Source organism: Falco biarmicus, chromosome 1 (assembly GCF_023638135.1).
Source record: "Falco biarmicus isolate bFalBia1 chromosome 1, bFalBia1.pri, whole genome shotgun sequence".
In the NCBI taxonomy this organism is placed as follows: Eukaryota; Metazoa; Chordata; class Aves; order Falconiformes; family Falconidae; genus Falco; species Falco biarmicus.
Window position 1 is genome coordinate 3,407,291 of NC_079288.1, and position 23,640 is coordinate 3,430,930.

The 23,640-nt window shown below is 43.1% G+C and overlaps 1 protein-coding gene across 3 annotated transcripts in view; it reads right to left on the minus strand.

Annotated features, from left to right (window-relative positions):
• Window positions 1–3,154: 3,154 nt before the first annotated feature.
• Window positions 3,155–23,640, minus strand: part of CEP112 (centrosomal protein 112) — a 171,843-nt gene continuing 151,357 nt past the window's right edge. For all 3 annotated transcript variants that reach the window (XM_056330394.1, XM_056330410.1, XM_056330402.1), the window contains 4 exons: window positions 20,906–20,995; window positions 7,406–7,507; window positions 4,953–5,017; window positions 3,155–3,602 (listed from right to left, as the gene is read on the minus strand). In XM_056330394.1, coding sequence (XP_056186369.1) covers window positions 3,548–3,602; window positions 4,953–5,017; window positions 7,406–7,507; window positions 20,906–20,995 — 312 coding nt within the window. In that variant the 3' untranslated portion in view covers window positions 3,155–3,547. The remainder of the gene's footprint in view (window positions 3,603–4,952; window positions 5,018–7,405; window positions 7,508–20,905; window positions 20,996–23,640) is intronic.

Below are 23,640 nucleotides of genomic sequence, written 5' to 3' on the forward strand. Positions count from 1 at the left end.
GGGCTTCACCCTTTTCTGCTGCCATGTCTGTCTGTCGGTGAAGGAGATATCATCTTGTCGTAGCCAACAGTAAATAAATGATTTATGATATATTGTCCAGGGGCTTGACTTATTTGCATTACTACAAATGCCAGATAACACGAAAGAGCTGCATAATTGCCACGTAAAAGTGTTACAAATGGCTCCCAAACGCAGCGCACTCTCTTTCTCTCACACAAGACACATTTTCGTAGGATCAGATCCTTATTCAGTTCTCTCCATGCTTTTTCAGAAAAAATGATTTCTGATTTAGGGAGGAAAAGTTTTATTTCATTATCTTCTTTTTTTTTTTTTGAATTGACCAACTGCATGTCTTCCACTGGCTTTATCAAAGAAGCCACCAGTACCACAGCACATCTAATTTTAAGTGGGCTTTAGCTGGCAGACTTAAAACTGATCATGCATTTTAGTTTCAGTAACTTGCAATTTCTGCACCCTTTGATAGCGCACTTTAAAGAACAAGTCTTCTTTAATGACAAAGGCTTAAAAGAAATGACCTTTCTGAACAAAATATCAAAGCTTAGAAAAGATAGTTCCTTGAAAAAAATAAAAGTCTGAATTAAAATGACTTGGTGTTCTGAAACTTTTTCATATAATATCTGACGTTTTACTTTTCCTTTGTACGCTCAGAATGCGACCAAGTATAATTTAGTGGTGTGGTGCCTCCGGTATATTTTGCGATTTGGGGAGGACTTGCAGCATATTAAGAAAATAAAAAAAAAAAATCAGATCCCATATACACTCTATCAAGACTGCTGGTCACTAGAATCAAAGCTGTGCATGTTTTTTTCAGAAAATGCAATAAACTACTGTAAGACATTCTAGTGATTGCAAATATTTTCTTCTTGTCACAACAAAATCTTCTGTGCAGCACAATCATTTCTCCGTTTGCAACCACAGTCAGCAGAGATTTGGGCGAGCAGCAGGAGTGTCTGCTGTCCCCGGCACAATCCAAGCACTGTTGCAGAGGAAAGCAGAGGGCTGGGAGAGGAGAGAGGTTGTATCCCTTCCGGCTGCGCCAGAAATGAGCATATTTGTTACGTGTAACACAAGAACGGTGAGTGGCACCAAAATAAAGTGTCACCTTGATAAGGGTCACCTCCCTTGATACAGGCGAGAAATGTTATGGTGCCTGTTTCTGGTGGGGTTTTATAGAAACAACCTTCTTTCAAGGAGTGAAATCAGTGAAATAAATAAATAAAAAGTACAAGTGAAGGTGTAAACCTACTTGAGCCAGTTTCGCCAGAGCTTGTTTTATGGATGATGAAGCCAACTACTGGCCGCTGGCAATTCCTCACCTAGCGGGTGGAAGGAGAGGCAGAGAGCGAGTAATAGGTACAAAAGTATTTCTAATCCTGCAGTTTGGACTCTATCTCTTGTCAAAAAAATGATCAAAGAAATGTTAACTACAAGAGAACTCCAACCAAGCCTGAATTTAATTTCTGATCAGGTTTATAAGTGCCTTCAAAACAGCCCTTGCACTGTATTTGATGTTGGAGAGAGTTTCTCAGAGTTTTACAACTCCCTGCTTGACCAAGATCTACTTCTTTCAAGCTGCTTTTTGATCATCACTGACATCAGCAACCCGATCCCATCAAAAATAAGGACATTCAGGCCTGAATTCAACCAGCCAGAAGAGGCTCCATGTTTCTTTACGGATGTAGCCCCCTTACCGCTTCCGAAGGCACTACAGCCAGGCGGGCAGCATGCAAAACCTCAAGCAGAACAGCAAGATCAGAAACGGCTCGTTCCCTTCACGCACAAGAAGAGATTCCCCCATTGCCATGTCGGACACAGAGCAGCTTCCAGTGGGTAAATCCCAGCGCACACAGCCCGCAGCTCTGTGAGCTCCCGGGGCTTCTCCCGACCAGCCCAACCATCCCTGCCCTGCACCTCCTGGAGTAAAGACATTTCATTTTACTGCTCACAATTAACTAAACGCATCCTAACAAATTCCTCCTACTAAAACTCACCGTTGCCCCCGGCGAGGCTTTGTGGCACCTGCCGCAGCACCTCCTGGCTTATCAGAACCTTGACAACCCCTTATCTGTAATTAGAAGAATCACTTGTTGATTCAAGGAAGCTGGAAAACCTGCCCAGGCTCCCACCAGGCTGACGATCAGCAAAGCACCCAGCAAAGCTGGAGCGGGTTTTTGGCAAGGAGCTCCCTGCCAGGGCTGCCGGGATGGGGGCGGCTGGAGCCCAGCCTGCCGGAGCCTCCGCTCCTGGATCTCCATGGATCTCTGGAGCCCAGCCTGCCAGAGCCTCCGCTCCCGGATCTCCAGGGATCTCTGTGCCAGGCAGAGATAAGCACAGCTGGCCAGCTGGGATTTGGGCACCCAAGCGGTCAGGACCCTCCAAATCCTGCCCGGACTGCGGTGCCTGAGCGCCAGTGCCACCGGGGTGAGGGAGGAGAGGTGGCCATCACGGCAGCAGTGATGCGGAGGGTCTCACTGCTGCTGCCAGTACCACAGCTGGACCCAGAAGACAGGAATTTCTGGCCCCCTCTCAAGCACTCCGACCATTAACTGTGCCTTGACAGGAACGCTGCTGGCAGGATGGTGCCTAGGAAAAAAACCAGCTATTCTTGTATTCAGCGTATCTAAACGTACAGGTGACAAATGTACTAATGTACACCCCGGCTCACGGGTGGCCAGGAGACAAGGAAGCCTTCCTGTGCCTGGGAGGCAGAGCCAGCTACGAGGATGACTCCCTGTCTGGGTCCTTCAGCTTCCCACTGCTGCTCAAACCCCAAACCTGCAAACTCTCGGGAATCTGCTTAGATTTACCAGGGTCATCCAAGAGAGCCTGCACACATCCATGCAATCAAGGCCGTATCGGTTATGACTCTTCTTCAATAACGCCCCACAACTGTGTTATCAGTAACTGACAGCAGACTGCCCTGTGACCGGCGTACGCAACCCCAGCGCCAGATACAACGGGCAGCCGTGGCTGCATTTGTCATCACGGTGTTTTCATTCTCCTCCGAGACTTTTCCTTGAAACACAGCACGAAAATATTTTCCCGGTTAACAAAACCATAAAAACCTCTCCTATGCACTGTGGCTACTTAGGTGAGTGAGATGCCCCAGCAGGACAATAATGTCAAAACAGAATAGTACAAAATAATAATATTTTAATATTATGTAAACACATGGACACAAAACAATGTCAAAATATGTTAAAATATCTCGGACAATAATAATAGAAAACTGAGTTTCCTTCATGTATAAAAGTGAAAAGAATGGTACTGGGAAGTAATAATAAAAATATTAGTAGAGGAAACTCTACTCGCTCGGTAAGCAAGCTCAGCACGGCGTCAAACACACAGTATATTGAAAGCGTTAAGTCTGTAGTAAGAGAATGATAAAAAAAATCATGGAAGATACAACTAAAAACACGCTGGCACAAGCAATGAATGTGTTTTCATGAACTTCATTACACTTCATGTGCTAACAAAAGAGCCACTGATCTTTGCATTTTAATTTACAAGAGCCAAATCTTCAAACCTATTCAAAGCAGTCCGTTTGGCAATCGCACGAGTCCGACAGCTCCGGCAGCCACCTGCAAATGAAGACATTCTCATTAGCTGCATCTTGTTATTCTTACTATAAAACCACAACAGGTTGAAACGGGGGTTGGGTCCAGTCGGCAGCGGGTCTGGAGACGGCTGTGCCTGCTGCTGCGCCGGGGACCGTGCCACCGGGGAGCTGCCTCGTGCCAGCATCCGTGTACGTTAAAGCAGCAAAAAGCAGTATTTCAGTGAATGAGGGCCAGGTAAACGGTAACACAAAATACAGTGTGAATGTGCTCTTGGAAAAAAAGGAAGATAATTCCCCCGAGCAGAAGCAGCACAGAAGTTTCTCCAAGTCTACAAGCCCCACTGGGAGAGGAGCTGCTACATGCTGTGCCGGATCCGTCCCTGCCCCTCCTCTCCGTCAGGACGTGGCTGGGGCTCCTTCCAGCCCCGGTGTTTCAGTCCCTTGTGGCCTGGCCTGACCTAAAGGCCGGTGATTCTTCATCTTTGGAAACAGCTGTTTCCCTGACTGTGAAGACACCAGTTCAGAAAAAGCTTGAGCCAAAATGCAGCCTTTGGTAATGCTGCCGCTGCTGCTGCTGCTGCTGCAGACAGTCTACAGGCTGCCTTACACCTTTATATTTATCTAACAAAGTTACCCACGCTGGACATATTACCAAGAATCTATGACATTTTCAGTTCCCAATTAGCTTCAGCTAATTCTCGTTAACAAATAGTTTAGGATTACTATTTTCAGACAACTTTCACACTGCTAACATCTTTACAAACGTTTAAATATCTTACAAATTTGTACACTACTTTTACGAGCACTCATTCTTACTTGCAGAAAGCCTCATGTGAGATATGAAAGTACCGTCAAAGTCTATAAATATAAAAAAGATGGAGTGGCTTTCCTAGGAAGTTTCCTTTTACTCACCTCTCCATGTGAGTCACTTACTCTAAAGGCACAGCAAGGCTTTTTATTGCTGCGCCACTTGCCATAATTTATATTGGAGGGTGTAAGCGTCTGAAAAAAAAGCTCAGGCTCATGAAGATCCGGTACTTTGAAGATGTGATCTGTAATATTACACATTGCATCATTGTTTTCTATCTTAAAAGGAGGTGGCATCACCGCAGAGCTGCAGCTGTGCACTGGGCCACTGTCTCATCATGAATATCCAGGCAAAGCCCAGACTTGCAATGCACCTGCAAGTTCTCTAATCTTGCTCTAATAGTACTGACTAAGCACTGGGAAAATTCTCAGACGCTTGTTTACTGAAAATAAGGATCTTTTAAAACTGCAACCATATTTGAGTGTTTTAATTAAGCCGTAAAACTTCAATAACTGGGATCCACAGGTGTGAAATGGTACAAATTGATCAAAGATAATCACGTACCTTCTGGCGTGGCAGGCATTCAGCTCTTCCTGAAGGACAGCGACTCTTTTGTGCAGCATATTTACCTGTAAAATATATCCCACGTGAAAACGGTGTACAAAATTCTTATTAATAAATTTGTGCTCCTTTCATAAAGGAAAGGAGCTCTTTCTTTTTTCTGCTCTATCCTGCCTAAATAAAATGCAGTAACACTTCAGCTCCATACCAGCACTAATACTTGACAGACGATGGTTAGCATGGCCTCCCTGGCCCCGCTCCAGATGCACACTGTTGGCTCCTTTAGGAACAGAGTCAAACCAGTTTTTAAACTCAGCTGGTGGTATCGAATGGTTTACACGAGGGTTTGGGAGCTCCAACCCTACTCTGAGCTCTGACATGATGCCTCTGCTCTGATCCCTGCGCTTGTGCTCTTGTGATGAAGGCACTCACCTGTTCTTCAACTGTACGAAAATTAATGTTTATTAATACACTGTGGCCACTTCAGGATGACTCACCAAGAGCAGACAATTGGACAGCGTACTTTATATTGAGCAAGGTTTTTAGAAAACTTTGCCCAAGCCTCAAGTATTTTCTCTTTTTTTGTTGTTGTTTATTTTTATCACTGCTTGGTGCTTTTACCCAGCCTATCCTCTCCATCCTCCTTTGACAATAAATAATTCCTGACAGGTGCAGAGATTCCACTGCCCTTCTTGTCTGATGTTTTCAAACAGGAATGTCAAAAATTTTCAAAAACCAGGACACCTGTGCTTCAGAAGAGTCCTACTTACTGAGTGGTCTGCGACGACAGTGTACCGCTGGAAATACAGCCAGCAGCTATGTATTTCTGGGATAGCACCCAGGTTTTAATGTCTGTAGTTACTTTTACTCTTTTGAAATGCTGCTGCTGCTTACAGAAGCCCTGCAGGTGGATATCAGAGTCTACTTTTTTTTTTAACTCATTAAAAGGTGTGGTATTCTTATATTAGCTCCAGAGTAACGCTTCCTACCAGACAGTGCTAATAGGCAATGATGCTTTAAAAACAGCTTTTTACTATCAACTGGAAGTAGATTTCTCCAGTAGATCCTTAACTCTCTATTTCCCACAACTATTTAAATGAGAAAGACCATCACTTCCATTAGGTACCCCTTGATACGTATGAAAAGTGTTTACAACTGCAGTGTTGAAGCTGTGTCGCTACCAGCACATGGGAATAGGAAAGCTTCCCCAATGAAAATTTCCTACTTCTATTAAAGGTGCATTTTGCCTGGAGAATTGCCTCATGCGTAGCAAAAGATGTGATGGAATAAACTTAATGCATTGTAAAGAGAGAAAAAGAAAGGGGGAGAAAATCCCAGCTCCATTACATTACCAGCCACCTTCCATAGAGAGAGATGGCATGAGAAAAAGAAACGGAGAGTTTGTAGATCCATCATTTCTTGGAAAACAGCCCTGAGAATTGGTGTAAGGCGTGTGCTGGTCTCAAGCCTAAACTTGTCCACCGTGTCCCCAGGGCTCCTGCTCTCCCCAGAGCTCACAGTCACCAGCATCGCCCTGCCTTTCCTTTCTTCCCTTCAGCCCGGGCAGATCCCAGTCCTCCCCAACACGTTTAAAGGCACAATCCTGCACTGGGCCACATGTGAGCACTGACAGCGTTTTCTTCGGATTGCCATTATCCCACATCTATGATCACCCCCCTTCACTGCTATTTACCCTTCCTCCTGTGAGTTCAGGCAACGATGACGTTTTGTTTCTTTCCACCTCGAATATACTGAATAGGAAAGCCCGAAATAACTTCTGCAGGAGCCGTGTATGAGAAACATGCCCAATTCATTAGCAGTTCCCGATTTACAATGGCATTTTGATATTTCCATTGGCGAATTTAATAGTCTATTTCATATAAACAATATTGATTCTATGTGACTCTAGATGAGCTAGTGTTTTGCAATATTAAAGACAAAGCATTACAAAAGTCTGTTAGAGCCTCTTTATATAGGAAACCAGAAATAACACAATTATCATTTGGACTAATATCTTAAAAGAAATCTCCCATTTGCTGTACACAGGCTGGATTGAAAACAAAATTATTTCTAATTCTCTTCTGCACCCTTCACATGCAACCTTTAAACAATTCCTTTAGGAGAAACAAGGTAAGGAAGATGAGAGAGAACTGTGTGCTATATTTGAAAGGTTGAGAAAAAAACCCTAATACTGAACACAGCGTAATTTCTACTTTCGGCTGCCAACTGAAGCAAAATCTGGGATCCAAAGGTACAATATGGTAGTTCTCAAGGTGAGGAAACTGGAGGAGAGAAGCCTTGTGGAAGATGACTGAGTGAGAAGCACCTGCGTGCTGCCATAATTTGGTGTTGAGACTTACTCAGCATTTTTGGCCACATTGTAGACAGTCATATTTCTTGTCTAGAAGAGATGTTTTTCACCCAGTCTAAAAAGTCAGAGATGAATAAGAATTTACCTGAGATTTTAAAGATGCAATGGTGTCTTCAAGTTCCTGTCTCAAAGATGCTGGCATCAGTCCTTTGAGTGTGGTTTCATATTCTTGTCGTATGTGGGTCATCTGTAACAGAACAAAAATAAGTTTATATTCAGGTGGCTACTCTTGGAAGCCAGAGAGTAACTGTTTTGCTTCTTTTGCCTAAATTGGAGTCCAAGTAAACCGGAATCGTGATATCAAGGAAAGGGATGGAGAGAGAAGATCGGCAAAGACCTGTAAACCTCAAAAAGAGGTAAAAAAGAGGAAGAAAGGAGAAAGAAAACGTAAGAACAAAGAATATATGGAGAGGAGGGGAAAAATAATGAAAAGGAAACAGTAAGGCATTTGCTGGGACATGGTCTGAAGAAGCAATAATCATTCCTAAATCCATCTCAATAGAGCATTTATACAGACATACACTTTGCATAGTCAGAAGTTCTGTTGTGTCTTTGGTGGGACCTGAACCAGGTCAGCAGAGCAATATCAGCCCCTTACTCCCTTAGACAAGGTGAATCACTGTTTCCCAAGGTTTTGTCTGGTAAATTTCTCAACTTCTAGGTGCTTTTAACTTTTTTTGACTTTTCAAAATTCATCATGCAACTATTTTTCATCGGACTTTGTGTCTTCCTCAACTTCACTGAGGCTATGGGACTTCCAGCCCCCAGGTCTGAGCACCTCAGGCGTGTTACCAGGTCAGATGTTCACACCAACACCATCCCACCTAGAGGAGGACGGTTTGGTCCGTAACCTTACCCAACAGATGCTGAGTAAACAGTACAGTTCCAAAGCCGTGTGATATGAAGACAGACCAGCTGGAAGGACTGTGCTTCTGCCCGGCGTGGCTGTATTTGCCGAATTTTGACCCAGGGAAAGCAGGGAGAGCCTGGTTCAGCTCCATCCATCGAGCCGCACAGGACTGCTCGCACACATTATTGCTTGGCTGAATCAGGGCCTCCCACCTGTACTTAACCTCCGATAGAATTAACCGCTTAATTCAAACTAAGCAAGTACTTAGGTGCTTTTCTAGATTAGCAGCTGAATATGTAAATAAAGGATGAAAGGGATTCAAGATCAGATTAACTTATAAAATATCTTAAAACTTTCAAATTGAATCTTTTTCCCCAATGATTTACACCCCAACGACATTTTGTGCTAATTTTGTTTTAGTTACCAAATTGCTTCAACCTACTGTTGCGACCACAAATCAAAACCTCAGCCTCACATCTGAAGAAGCCACGAGTTTCACCTTCCAGCTCCCGGCACGCACACGCGTACACACGTGAGAACCCAACAGAGTTCACTGCAAGATGTGCCAATTACCATCTCACCGTAAAAGCAAGCCGTGCCAAAATATGCATTAGGCATAATATAATTATCAATACAAAAGGATTAAAACCATCTGATGAAACTTTAGGGGGAAAAAAAAAAAATCTCTCTCTGAGTCATTCCGCCATGCAGAAGAAATCTCCAGATCTCTATGCAAAAAAGCAATTAGAGGCTTTCCCTGTGAACTGCAAGTGATGCCACTATGCAAATCTGAAGGAAAAAAATAAATGGTGAGACAGGAAACCTTGTTTGAACTCTGCTTGTATATAAGCCATGAATTTATGTTTCTGAAAGTTACTCCAATAAATTTATGCTACTATTTCTATAAAGGCTTTCAAAGTTATGCATAGGTGCTTTGCCAGGATAAATATTTTCTGAGCCAACAGCCAGTTTGGGTGGGGACCTTGATAGAGCAGCAGCATATATTTCAGTTAATTCAACACATCACATTTGTTCTTGGTGAGACGGGAGCAGAAACAGGCAGCTAGGACAGCAAAAGGCTTTTATTTCCTAACTTTTGAAGAATAAGATCTGTTTCACGAGTGAGAGGGTCTGGACGATCGCCTTGCCAACACGTTGGGGTGACCCAGCCAGCCCAGAAACCCCACGGCAGGGGCCTGACTCGCACCCAGGCTCCGTGCTTCCAGGCGATGCCGATTTCGGGAGCTGAGCCCAGACTCCGATATAACTCACCACACCGTGATCTAGCCGTGCCCCCCGAGCCCCCAGGACTCACACCAGCTTCCTCCAGTGCCAGGCACACAGCGAGAGCCCCTTAGTACCATTTTTTCTAGAGGAAAGTCAAGAAAGTTTCGTCTTAAGTAGCTGCAACACAAATTGTAATACAGCTCTGTGAGTAAAATAATGATCTAATTGTGCGACAGTTTGCTTTCAACCAGGTCACTGGTTTTAATAGTTTAATCTGCACGTGTCCTCTAAATACCTACTTTCACACCGCTGTTAAGGTCTGCTGTTAACTCTGCAAAGCAGCAAGGGGATGGTTCCCTTCTGACAAAGGTGTTTCTTGGAAAGTCAGGAAGAAATACGTACTGTGCTTTAAAGTCTGGGTAGCTATTACTGGGTCAGCTGAAAATGGAGAAAGAAAATGAGAAACAAGCCCTGGTAGCTGAAGTATTGCTCGGGGCTGATTTCTTACTCTATTTCAGAGAGAAGACTCGCACTTTTTTTTGTCAGTGAAAGCTGTTTTTTGGGTTAGAACTGCAATTGGTTTGTTTGCTAAGACAAAACGTGTTACTTTCAACTGCGCTCGCTAACAATTGCATCATAATAAGATAAAAATAAGATCCCAGCTGTTTCCTGTCACATCACGATAAAAAACATGCTGGTATTTTTGGCTGAAGTGACTATCAAGGTTTATTGACCCAAGAGAATAAAATAGTGGATGGCAAAAATCAAAATCACTTCTTAGAAATGAAAAATAACATACAGTGGGCTAAGGCGTATTAATTGTAATGGGGGAAAGGTTGTTTTTTTTTTTTAACACTTATTTCTGACCAATGGAAGCTATGTCTGCAGGAATGTTTTGCGTGTGCGTCTGTACCTTAAAGGCTTTTACAGCCTTAAGCTGCCTCCCTAGGATCCACAAATACTGTGTCTCCTCTTGCACTCTTGAGAGATGTTTAAAATTGCAATACTTCAGCCCTCAGGAGGGCTTTAGTCCGTTGGATGTGGATAGCTCTATTTCATTTACTGTTGTGTTCGTTTTTCTTCAGTCCTGAGAAAGCTTTTTCTAAAAATTCATTTTGGTGAGTTGATTTAATCCACGAACCCCCAGGAAGGTTTTATAGCTTTTAATATTAAGCTGCCACACTGGTCTTTGTTTATTCAGGTTGGTGGCTAACATATGAGGTTGAAAGTTTTACCATCAATCATCTTTGGTGTCAGCAGAAACAACTGAAAGCTGAAGTTGCCACACATAGCTCACGCATGCTTAGTCATGAGATAAATCAGAAAAAAGAGAGATAAATATCCACACAATTACACAAAGTGATGCAAAATGCTGGGAATTGGTAATTTCACAGACTACAACGAGATCTGGTCATAGCTGGGCATTAACCATTCTCAGAAGAGATAAAAGCTGGGTTTGATGCCCAGAAGATAAACCTCCAAATCTGAGCTTCCCAAACCAAGCTGTCAGGCCTGGCCCAACGCTTTTCAGTAACGTCAGATGAGTTTCTATTTTACTACTTCAAGGATTCTTCAGGTGGCACAGTTCAGTTTTGCAGCTACTTATTGTTTCTAAAGGCTTCAGAAGGATGTTTGTGGGGCTGGGGGGGAGCACAGGACCCACCAGGGACAGGTCCCATTGGCACCCAGCTGCACCCTAGTCACTCTCCTGCCTGTTTAAAATAAAAATCCAGGAGAAATACGGTATCTTCAAGATGACCAGAAGCATTGTAGTCTGTGCGCTAAGAACAGCCAGCAAAGCAGAAGAACTTCTGCTTCCTTCTGTGCTTTGCTATACAGCCACAACCACGCCATGACTTCTCCAGGTTCCCAACAGCCAGCTCCCCCCTTCTTACTTCCAGGAGGTCTGTGATGCCAAGTTTATCATCCTGAATATACTGGCCCTTGTGCAAAATCCCCACCTCATAAAAAAATTAAAAAATTACACACACACACACCCTGCCCCCAAATGCAATCATCTCCACATCTCCCAACTGTAGATGACTTTATTTGTACCAGAGGAACATACAGAAAATGCAAAAGAAACTCTGAAGTAGACATTGCCAAAGCAAATGAAGGGACCACAGAATAACTTGTTCAAGTTCCTTTAAAAATAATAAATCTTGCCTTGAGGGGCATGAAGTTAACATTTTGTTTATGTCAGATAAGAATCAAAAGGCAGTTCACTCAATGAAGGTGTTGTGGGTTTTTTTAGTATCTTAATTTCTGCCTGTTTATAATAGTTAAGAAGGGTAATAATTCCATGTGTGCCAGGAAATACTAGGATAGTGACCAAAAGGCATAATTAGGATCATTTTAATTATTATCAAATTTTCTCCACGTTTCAGGGGGAATAAGATGAGAAAAGTAATTTTCTGCATCTCTCAAATCCTTTCCTGCATTATTTAAACAATGGTATGTTATAATGCCATTTAAAAGAGAAATCTCTTTAAAAAGATTATGCATCTATTCTCTAGTACACTTCTCTGAAGGAAGATGTGAAAGATCTGCTGCAATAAACCTGAAGACAGGTTAGGGTAAAAAAGGTAAAAATAACTCCTTCAGCCTTAGGCAAATAATTTCAGACTAAAGTATCATCCTTCTAAATGAGGATAATAATAATAATAATAATAATAATAATAATGATGATGATGATAATGATGATGATGATGATGATGCACAGGTCAACTTCATTCAGGTGATGTGAAGATTGCTGAAGTAATTTTCTGAAAGCACTTTCAAAGGGGCAAGCGAGGGACAAATTACTGCAATGCCATCCCAATTAAAAAAACCAACCCAATCAACAAAAAAGCAAACAACCCAAAAATGTCAAAGTAATGAATAATCACTGCTTGCTTGTGTCCTCCCTAACTGCAGTGACTCCACCTTTGCTTCTCAGAGCTCCTGAACTCCTACTCCTGCAAAAGTGCTACTACGAGCCCCTGCGGCCCCCTCCTTCATCGGCTGTGACCGAGGAGCCACATCTACCAAAATCTGCAATTTCCTTAAATTTCAGATGTCTCAGGTTTCTGTTGTAAGAGAATATTTAACTGGAGCTTCAAAGCATCTCAAACCATTTTGAGATGAAGAATCAAACGATGTATCCATCTTTCCAGTGAAGAACGATATCCACTGCTTTTTAGTCCACATCCTCTCTTATTCGAGGCAGTGGGAATTTCTATTCTTACTGTGCAATGTACGTTGAAATACGGTTCTTCCAGATTTAGAGAAACAGAATGCAATTTGATACAAATGTTCTCATGCTCTTTAGAAAAAAATAATGAACGCTATAAATCGCATGAATTTGGCTCAGTGGAAAACAGTCACCAAGCAAGATCAGCTGAGCAAGTTATTTTGTCAAGTGTACACCATGTTTTTCTCCACTGAGAAAATCCTGCTGGAGAACCTCCTCTGTTCTGACAGTTTCAATAAAACATAAATTGGTGGCATAGCCGTCCTCCTTGTTTTCCTGTCTTTAGCTAGTAAACCATCGCAGCGTCCAAAACATTTTTGCCTTGTTGTTTTACTAACCCCCAGGGACCTCCAGTTATGCTGAGCTGCTCGCCGAGCACTGAGCTTTCTGCTCTTTTTTTTTTTTATTTTCCAACCTGCATCCAAGAAGCCTTATTACTTATTACAGTGGCTTGTATTTTGATATCTTTTTCTTAACCAAGATCTCCCACCTGGAAAATCCTCTGTAGTTCAGCAATGTGAGTCTATATAATTCATAGCTGCAGAGGAAGGGAAGGGAGGCAAAGCTTTTTTTTTTTTTTTTTTAAAAAAAAAACACCAGTGGGCTACATATGGCAAGAGCAGCATTCTTGGGATTACGCGAGCTGGAGAGGAATAAAAGCTTTCACTGTCAACACCATACAACAACCAGGAATGTTGTGGCTAGAAAATCCGCGCTGTTCTCTCAGCCTCCCCCTCCCCAGGGCTCTGCTATTGTTCCAGCTGGGATTTGGAGGATCCCCGACTTCTTTCCCCCTCCTTCCACATGACTCATCACAGATGCCATCTTTGTCCCTGAGCACTATTTCCTCCAGCTCTTGTCAACGCTGTCCTTTCATCGGCCGGAGTGGCCAGGCTGCACCAGGAGGGTCCTGCCCTCCGCCGGGCGACGGGGGCTCGGGGATACGGGTCACCACCCTAAGCAGCAGCAACAAAACCTGAACCAGCCCAGGCACCAGGGGCCAAAGCTGGGACACAGGGTGCTCATTGCCGGCTCCGCCAATTCCCAATACGCCAGCAAGATAATTAAGGCTGAAATAAAGCTATAAGCATTTTTGACACCACCACCGGAAGGTATTTATGTATTTCAGTTTTCCATTCCGGCATGTGTTACCTTCCATATAATCCTTTCCATCTTGGGGCGGTTCAGCAAGTCAAGGTTTCAGCGCCTGATGCACGGAGGTGCTGAGCGCCCACGAACGACAGCCAGAGCTGCCAACACTCAGCAGTGTGCAGGATGCGGCTCCCTATCTTCACACTGGCTGTGCGAACAAGCAAACCTTTGTAGATAATCATCAGAAACTACTTTAGTTATCACCATTTCCTTCTTTTTCAAGAAGAAAAATCTAATCAGCATCTCAACTGGAAAAGCCGCCGTTAGGTTTTGGAAGCATCAGGGTGGGGTAAAAGTCTGCTCTTGGGCATGGGTGGGGGTGGGCAGCGCAGGCTGCCACGGCTGCGCACCCCACATGGGCTTCTGATGGGGGGCATTGGGCACTGATTAAATGGCAAACAAAATAATACTTTAGAATTTAAATGATATTCAAGATCAGCACAAAGTTGGTCTTTTCCAGTCCTTTTTAGCCCCGGCCAGGCACCTCGTCACCTAGAAAAAAATGAATGGGACAGCTCACTAATTGAGCCCACACCGGAGGTGAGGTGCCTGTGCTCTTCTGCCATTTTTTTTTTTTTTAATTCCCTGCATTAAATACCAGCATTGTTGCCCTTTGTAGTCCCACTTTAAACCCTTCTGAAAGAACAAAATTCGCTTAATTGGTAATATGCAAGCAAACCACAGATGCTCTAAAATGATGTACTGCTCTCCTAAAAGAAAGTTCTCTTTCTCAGTCACTCCTATTGTCTTAACAGAAGCGCTAGAAAACTGACATTTTAAAACACTCTCTAATTCCTGCATGCCAGCATATGCTTCTATTCCTTTTTGGTAAAAAACACTCTTTTTCCTTTTAACTATTTGTTCTGTAGTTGTTTCTGTTTTAAAGTCTTTCTCCAGCTGGCCACTTCGTTCCAATAATTCATTCCCTTCTATAAAGTGGGTATACATTTGTGTGTTTTCCGGTTGTGTCTGATTACCACAGCTAACACTTGATCGTTGACTTCCACACGTACATCATCATCATCTACCTCTTTTCCCTTTGACAGTTGCACAGTTGGTGAGAGCCTTCTCTCCCGCAGTTCCTGCCATATGGAGCTCCTAGGAACTTTCAACTCCATTGATTTCCAGCTCCTTTCAAATCCCACCTGCAAATCTGTTTTTCTGTGCTTGAATCTCAGCTTCTATCTCCTGCTAATCTGAAACTCCGTGCTATACAGTATCATTTACCATATTCAGTTTAATTCTGCATTCCTTTCATGGCAGGCCTCCCAAGAAAATGCTATACAAAATGTAAAATAAGTCAAATGCAAAAGCATGACTTGTTCTAGCAATCTCAGTCTTCATTAAAAATTGGGGGGTGCTTTTGTATCAAAGTGATCAATTAATATAGCAATGGAACTGCATGTCTGGTAGACACGAGCTAACGTAGAAGTGGTAGAATTGGGCTCCAAATCATGTCAGTACTCATCTTACGGTACCTAAGCCAACATGGCCACACACCTGTAGGGGCACCCGTATCCATGAAAGGTCCCTTACAGGGATATAGTGGGAATCAGTCCGATTCTTCCCCATCAGCCTCCATCGGGGCGTCTGAAAAACGAGCAACTAAGAAATGGATGTTCTGGTCTGCGCATGCCGAACAGCCTGGCCAGCGCGCTCCCGCTCACACCAGATCCTCCACTGCCTGGATGTGGCTCTCCAACATCAATAAAAACGTTTTAAACTTCAGACTTGTTTACCGTAATTAGTGAGGAAAGAAATCTTCCGTGGTGCTGCCTGCAGACACTGTGCCGGCAGCTTTGCAGGTGGCAGCCTGCGGGGAGCGACCCCTCTCTGCCTGTTTGTCCCCTACGTTTTTCACAATATACAGACAAACAGGGAATGTTTTATGGGAGGAAAACAGCTGAAGGACGCAGAACCCTCCTGACCCCAGGGCACGGGGCGCTGGCAGAGCACAGGGTGGGCAGAAGGACCCTCCTCGGCCACGCCGAGCTGCAGAACACTCGCTCTCCAAATACAACCCCTCCTGCTCCGTGCTGGCCGCGTACAGAAATGGCAGGAACTCCTTTAACGTGACGATATCTAGTGTCGCTGTTCTTGAAAGTCACAGTGGAAACTTCTTTCAGCCCCTCACTCTCTTCTGCGTGGCCGCAGAGGCTGCTGAGCCCGGCTCCATCGCCTGCTCCCCGAATCCCTCCTGCGGTTCAGATCATTCCAATCTGGACGAAGCTTGCCATTTCTGTGGGAGCAGAAATGGGTCTCTGGAGGAAAATTCTGGAAGTGTTTCAGTGACGTGGGTTGAAGCAACCAGAGCAAATGGCAGAATTTCATCACTGCCTCCAGTGCGTGCTGTTTGTTTCTCAGTTTCCAAAGTGCTCGTCGGCTCTGCAAAGCACACGCTGCCTAAATCATCAGCTGGCCACGGAGCTACCTTTTATTTTTCAATGCAGAAGGTAGAGCTTATTAGACTGATTTTAGATGACTCTACCATGTTCTGAGAAAGACAACCCTTTGAGAACGTGTGGGAATTCAAGGCAGGGGCCCCAGCAGCTTCTGCAGTCAGCTGAGGTGCCTGGGCTAGCAGCCCTGCCACGGGGAGCGCCGGGGCTCGCACCAAACCACCTGCAGTGGTCCACCCACCTCCAGATGGAGGCAGCTCCACTGCCTCCACGTGATTTCTCCTGAGCACATACAGCAGGGCAGGACGATGGAGGTGAGGGCAGAGACTTGCTGTGAATTTATCCGATTGCATTTAAAACTCCGTGATACCTTTAAAAAGGAATCTGAAAAGAAATACGGACCAAACCGCCTAAGCTAAAGGGACAACGTGCCTCAAATCTTCCAGCCATCCCTATGTTAAGAACCACCCGGGACCCCTACCCTGGACCCAGGTCCTTTGCTCGCAGCTCCGCAGGCAGCAGCCCTGTTCCCATCAAGCAGAAGGGGTGGCAAGTGTTAGAAGTTGTCTGTGCTACACAGCAACTAAAATTGCAGAACGATGCATCACGGCATTCATCTGAGAACAAATATATTTAGTTGGCATGGAAACAGTAAGTTAAGCTGAACGGGGTAAATATCTAGCAGCCTTAAAAAACCAAGCGAGTCAGAATAATACACATTACCAATGAAAACGGGCTGAATACTTTTGAATCACAGCTCTTTTACAATTATCACTCCTGTTTTCATTTGAACGTGAGTGAAATCCACTTAAACTAAGCCATTCCATTTTATTCCAAATACTTCTACAACATCCTTATTCAGATAACTCTTCTCTCCCTTTTTTATAATCTATTTGAGAAAAAAGAAATTAAAGGGCTGGAAATCTACATTGGTATTCGCCTTCATTTCCTCAGTAATATACATGGATTGAATATAATTGATTTTCCGTCTTCAGAGATCTCTCTCTTTTAAGACTCTATTTGTGACTTGACTGCTGGAGGACTATTCCTGAGGTTTCAGTATCTACAGTGTTGCTACTTCAGTTGCTTGCAAACATGAGGAACATTTTCCCTCTATTACTCCCAGTCAGAAATTTTACATCATACTCAATCTACCCCTACAGTTAAAAACATTAGAACATGGAATGAAAAGAACAGTTGTTTTTTTTTTTTTTTTTTAATGAAAAAATTCTTGCATGCAATTCTTGACAGATTCTTGGAGCTTTTTGGTATACCGAGTTGGGGTGATCAACCTTAAAAGAGGAATTTGAAATGAAAGGAGGTATTCTAAAGAAATCTTGGTAATAAAGCAAGAAGATCACTACCATTAATTTTTATACAAGCCCCAATTCAGCAAAATTTGTTGCACATGCCGAAATTCCTGGATACATTAAGGCACATGCTCAAGCCCTCAGTGCTATGCGTCATTTTCAATTACACATTCACAGGACGTAAAGTCTGTTGTATTTAGATTTAGATTTTTTTAACTATGACTGACAACTGCACAAAGCCATATGACTCAAGAAAGAGAAACATTTTTAGTAGAATGAAAGATCGTTCTATCGGAAATCTTGTCTTCCATTAGATCCAGGCACGTGTCAGAGACAGCCAAGCGATACACTACAAGAGTATGTGATACAGGAACATCAGTTAAATGGGATTAGGTGACAGGAGGCCAGCTCCTGGAATTACATAGTACCCAGATGTAGGAAACGCCAGCACTGCTTTGCAAGGAAAAGGTTTGGACACATCCCACTGTCCTAGGAACCTTCCCAGCCTGCTTTAATTGCCTTGGGACTATATAGCAAAACCGCATAAATATATATATATAAAATATAAATATATATATATACACACATATAAATATTTAGTTGTATAATATATATAAAATAAATACATATTATGCATCATTTTATTTAATGCTAGTTTGCCACTTCCCATGAATACAATTACATACGTCTTAAGAAGGTGGCCACCTAATTTCTGAAGGAAACATCCAGCATTTTGAGATGAAGAAAGCTGATAACAGTTCTGAGACTCGAAGTGTAGCATTGCTGAACACATGGACTGTTGTCCTAGCAAACCATGCTTCGGAGAGACAGGACAACCTTTATGGAAAAGCTAAAACCATTTAGGTTAGCCCAAGTGGGAACAGCTCCCAGGCACTTTTGACATTGGAATTCATCATTCAGAGAACGCTGCCTTACTGCACCACTGATGGAGCACCACAGGTACTACGTGATTGTATCTACTTCCCCTGTAAAGAGGACTGAACAAGTAAACAGGAGTAAACACCTGTTCATACAGGAACATGAAGTATTGGCATGAAAAAGCTCCGCAAAAACAACAGCTCATCTTCAAGTGCAGCGCCATGCTCGCCTCTCGACAGCTCAGGGCTTGCCCCCAGCGTCCTGCCAGTCTATCTTCCCCCCTTATTTATAGGATAGTTTGTCTTTCTGGATAATTAGAATAAAAAAAGGTTAAGTCTGTGCGATCACCACAGGGTTATTGTAACAAAGAGTTAAGCTTCATGGATCTGTCAGTCACTTACAGACTCAAGAGCTGTAAGGACTTTGCACTGAAAAAAAAGACAAACATGGAGCACTAAGATACCACCCAACAAGCCATAACGAGAAACAGCTTTTTATTTTTAATTAAAAGCACAACAAAATGTTTTTTCATGTCTCATTCGTTTGTTTGTTGTTGTTATAGAATCAAAACACAAGATTTTTCCTCTTAATGAAAAACAGAAGCTGTTTAACCCTCTCTCTTCCTTATTTATAGACATGCAAGAGCGCAGAAAAGTGGCCTTTGTAACAGCGCCAGTGCAAATCTTGGTGTTTTGTGCAATTCCAATTCAGACAATATTTGGTGAAAGGAGAAAGCAAGTTCTAAGCTATTGCCTTAAATATTTCAACTCTCTGATCGACTGACGAGTTGTTAGCTACTGCTAATGCTTGATGAACATGCTTACAGGTAGCCTGGCCAAGAGAAAAGAACTGGAAATATGTCAGAGCTGTCACTTTTGCATTTTTCTTCTGGAGAGATAAGTGTAACTAATGAAGTAACCAGTCACAGAGAAGACACACTAACAACCTTCAACATGTTTGTCTGCAAAATAGACCAAAGCCACCTAAAGGCAAAGATCTTCCACAGCTCCAGCTTCTTCAGAGTCCCAGCGGATGAACGGCAGAAAGAAGCCCACCGATGCACTCCGACATGAGCCCTCCCTAAGTCTGTAACATATTCCTGCTTTGTAGGAAAAGCTCTAAGCTGGATGGTGCAATGTCATTTAAATAACATTTCTGTTCTATTTATACCGGGCAACGGGCCATTCCCAGCTGAGCTAGTCCTCCTTTAATTTAATGGATTAATCAGGGAAGCCCTGTGGGTTGGTTTGGACCCGGCGCTCATCTAAGAGAAAACCTGGAAGGCAGAAAGAGGGGACCATTCCCTGGCATCTGCATGTCTAGCCCTCCAATGAAGCATTTCACAAGTCATTTTTTGTTTCTTTTCCTGGATCCTCTCTTAAAATGGGTCAGAAAAAAAGCAAAATGGCCATGGCAGAGATTAAAGAAAAGAGATTTGGAAGAGGATCTCACAGCGTGCAGGGCAGTGCTGTTCCCTGGGAGGGACAACCATGCGCCAAAGAGCTGATTTTCCTTCTTCTTCCCCAGGAGACCCTTTGAAGCCAAAATGCAAGGCTTGTAGCCAACTCGCTCATTGCACCAAATTCCTCCGACGCTGCAAGCACTGCAGCTAAGGGTGACCCTGGCCCGGCACCTGGATTTGGGAGGCAGAGGGGGAGGAGAGCTGAGCACCGTCTCTCCCGAGGGGATATACGGGAACGTAAACACCAAGGGCAAACGAGGGTTCCCGTGTGCAAGAAGGATGACAAAAACTGGGGAAAAAATATTTAAAATTCATGATGATTATTCTCCTGAAACCACCCCAACTTACTATTCCTGCAGTTATAGATTTATAAAGGCTTTATATAGGATATATGTTATAGATACTTCTTACTCTGCACGAAATAAAGTTCTCAAATGCTGCAAAAACTGATTTGTATTAGAAATCTGTGAACTTGTGTGCAATTCAGATATCCACCACCTGTACATTTTCCTGACTACTTCAATTTAATCAGGGTTGATCGCAGATCATTGACTTTCCATTTCAACACCAGCCTGTAAACTACACACACCATGTTGCCTGAAGCACACTGGAACTCTGATTTCACTGAAAGTGTCCAGAATAATTTTAGCGCTATTAATCATATGGAACTGTTTACAGACAACATGCTAGGACAATAAATGCATAAGATCAGGAAGAAAGATTATTTTTAGCTCAGTTAGTGTCCCATTATAAATCTCCTTGTACAAGCCATTAAACAACAGGTTAGAATAGTCTCAGAAATCTCTATTAAACAGTACAGCCAGTTCAAAATAAATGCATCATTTAACAGCTAGAATAGTTAAAATACCAACTTGAAATAGAGAGCATGAGATAAGTATTTGCCTGTAGGGTTCAGACAGTTTAATTCTCTTTTATTACCCCAAAAAAGAGAAAAGAAAGCTAGCTGAAAAATTTTCAGGGAAATATGTGCTTTTGCTTTCAAGCAAGGTATTATTTTTAAACCTCGAACCTCCTCGCCCAAGGGGAGAGGAGAGGGGGGACGGTGCCCGGTACCTGCTCGTGGGTCTCCAGCTCCCTGCGCTGCAGCTTCTTCTCTGCAGCCCGTGCCTGAAGGCGGTAACTCTCCACTTCATCTTGTAAGACCTGAAACAATACCAAGGGATGCAAAACACAGGTGAGAAACACAGGATGGCAGAAAAACTTACAGGTCATGTCTTTCAATGAGCTGATTAAGAAAACAGTGCAGTATCAGCCCAGCTCTTCAGCTGCAGATGCTTCCAGCCACACGTGATAGCTGCTAAGACCCAGTTCGGCCACCTTTACGGAGGAAAGTTATTCTGCACGGGTAAGACCATTGCTTGAACAGGAGTAGTTAGATCTTAGGAGTTCTATCTTATCTCAGGCTCCAAGTATTCATACAAAAAATGCAGCAAATACCCTCAAAGGTTGGAAGGGAAATGGAAATGTTGCAATTGCAACAACTACATTTGCATTTGCATTTGCAATTGCAAATGCCTCAGGTTTTTGTTATCATCTTATTTGTGCTTCCTAGGAACGCTTCTGCAGTGTACCAATAACTTTTCCTTTAAGCCAGAGGAATAATCCTCTCACTGGAAAACCTTGTCTGGAATTTGCAGTGAAAATGTATTCCATATTATTGAAACGGGATGCTCGCTGAGACGAGGGGCTCCCCTCCTGCCCTGCAGCAAAGTCTAGCATGTGATCTACAAATGAAGTATAAATGGCAATAAATAAAAGGAATATTATGATCATGTCACTTTACCACAACTATCCAGTCTTTATTTAGTTCAGAAATAATCACTTCTAAACCAAGCTCGTAAAAACGCATTGACAAATTTATTTTGTCATCATTGTTCTTCTTATATATTTATTTTTATTATGGCAGTCCCTCAGAGCCTTGATCTTTTTGTTATACGCTTAACAAAAGAACAGTCATGCCCCAAGGAACTGATAGTCTATGTTATTTCTAACAGATACACACCAAACAAACAATACAGAGTTTCAAAGATTATTTTTTTTAAAGTTTCCTAGTCATTGTTGAATGTTTGAATACACACTTAACATTTACTTACACATTTACTAAAAGCTTAGTTACGTTGTCAGCTTGAATAAAGGCATTGTTAACTGCAAGTGCTGACTTGAAGCAAAGTGCACAATGTGGATGTTAGATTGACATCAACACAGAGGCGGCTGTGGAAGCAGAAAGGGAATATTTTGAGTTATCTTTTGTATGCCAGGAAACCAGGGCACTGCTCCCCACCAGCTGAAAAGCATGGTGCAGAGTCAGGAGTGGACCCGGGGAGGGACTCACGCTGGAGATACGCTATAAATGGCACAGAAGGTGCCTCCAGTGTTGCTTTTTAAAAAGCTGAGCTGCTCCGAGACCTTCTGCAGAGCGCCCTTGGAAGGAGGGACCGGCGAGTCCACTGCCTCTTAGTGCACTTCGCAGAACGTGCAACATGGTTAACATTGGCTTCCTCCTAGTAGGACACCCCTGTATAAACCAGGACCATTAAAAGTACTTGCAGTGCAAAGATTTAACAGAAGAAAACCCCCTTGCTCTTTTCCACAGCACTGAAATACTGTACTCTAATAATTTACGGGATAAAATTGCTATTGAGATAAGATAAGAGGACTACTTATGATAGATCTTGCATGTTGTTTTGAAGTGATGCCAGGCATTAACTTTCAAGTCTTATAGCTATAAAACTATTACATGTTCTGATGCCAAAAAATGTTACCAGACCCAAGCATGAACTTCAGATCTGCCCAGGGACTTTTATGCTATCACTGCTTCTGAGAAATGTTGAAATCCAGGCTTTGAGTGTAGAACCGGTTTTCAATACTCAACAAGTCTTGCAGCACCAGGAATTTGCATTAATATAATGAAATATATGTGTGAATTGGAGGCTTTTTGTTTTCTTTTTGTACATCTAGTTTTGTAAGGTAAAACACAAACAAGCACAGCTTGATTTAACAGCTGAAAGGATCAGACATGCCATGTAGGAATGCCGTAAGGAGCAGGGCCCTTCCATGGATCACCAAAGCCCCAGTGAATTTGACTTAAGTCCTGCCGTAACTCCAAGGAGTCCAGACAGAACTGGTACAGGATGACTCTCAGGACCATGCACAGGGCACAGAACTGGATAAACTACTAAATATGACCTGTCTTCTCCTGCTGTTCCCACATGACCAGCTCACACAGCCCAAACAGCTTGGCACGGTGAAAACTCCGTCGGGAGGGAGCTCGCTGCTCATCAGCCGTCCGACCCGCACTCCCTGCTGGTGCTCCAGAGCACGTCTGGCTCTTTCACAGGACTCTGAAGATGGTCGGTCAAGAGATAACGTGTATGTACAAATGAATATGTAGATATATATGTCCCCGAGAGCAGATTTATATCACGCTCCATCACACCAACCTGCAAGTAATGAATACAAACCAGGACCTCAAATTGTTCCTGGTGAAGAGGACAACACACACCGGCAAGGCAGGGAATTGTGCGCTCCTGTCCCCTTCCTTAAAATCTCTGTTTTTACTTTTCTTACAACAGACAAACGTATTTTGCAGAGCATAAAATGAGAGGTTTCTTTAAACCTGAGAGTTTGCAATGCGTCCTAAAGTAATTTAACATGGGAAATTCAGGTAACACAGTCTTCGTTAGGTCCACCTACTCTAGACAGTGCTTGCCAGCATGGAGCGCATGTATTTTGTTTCATTATGAGAGCAATATCTTTAACGAGTACAATTTAGAAATCAGGTATTTTTA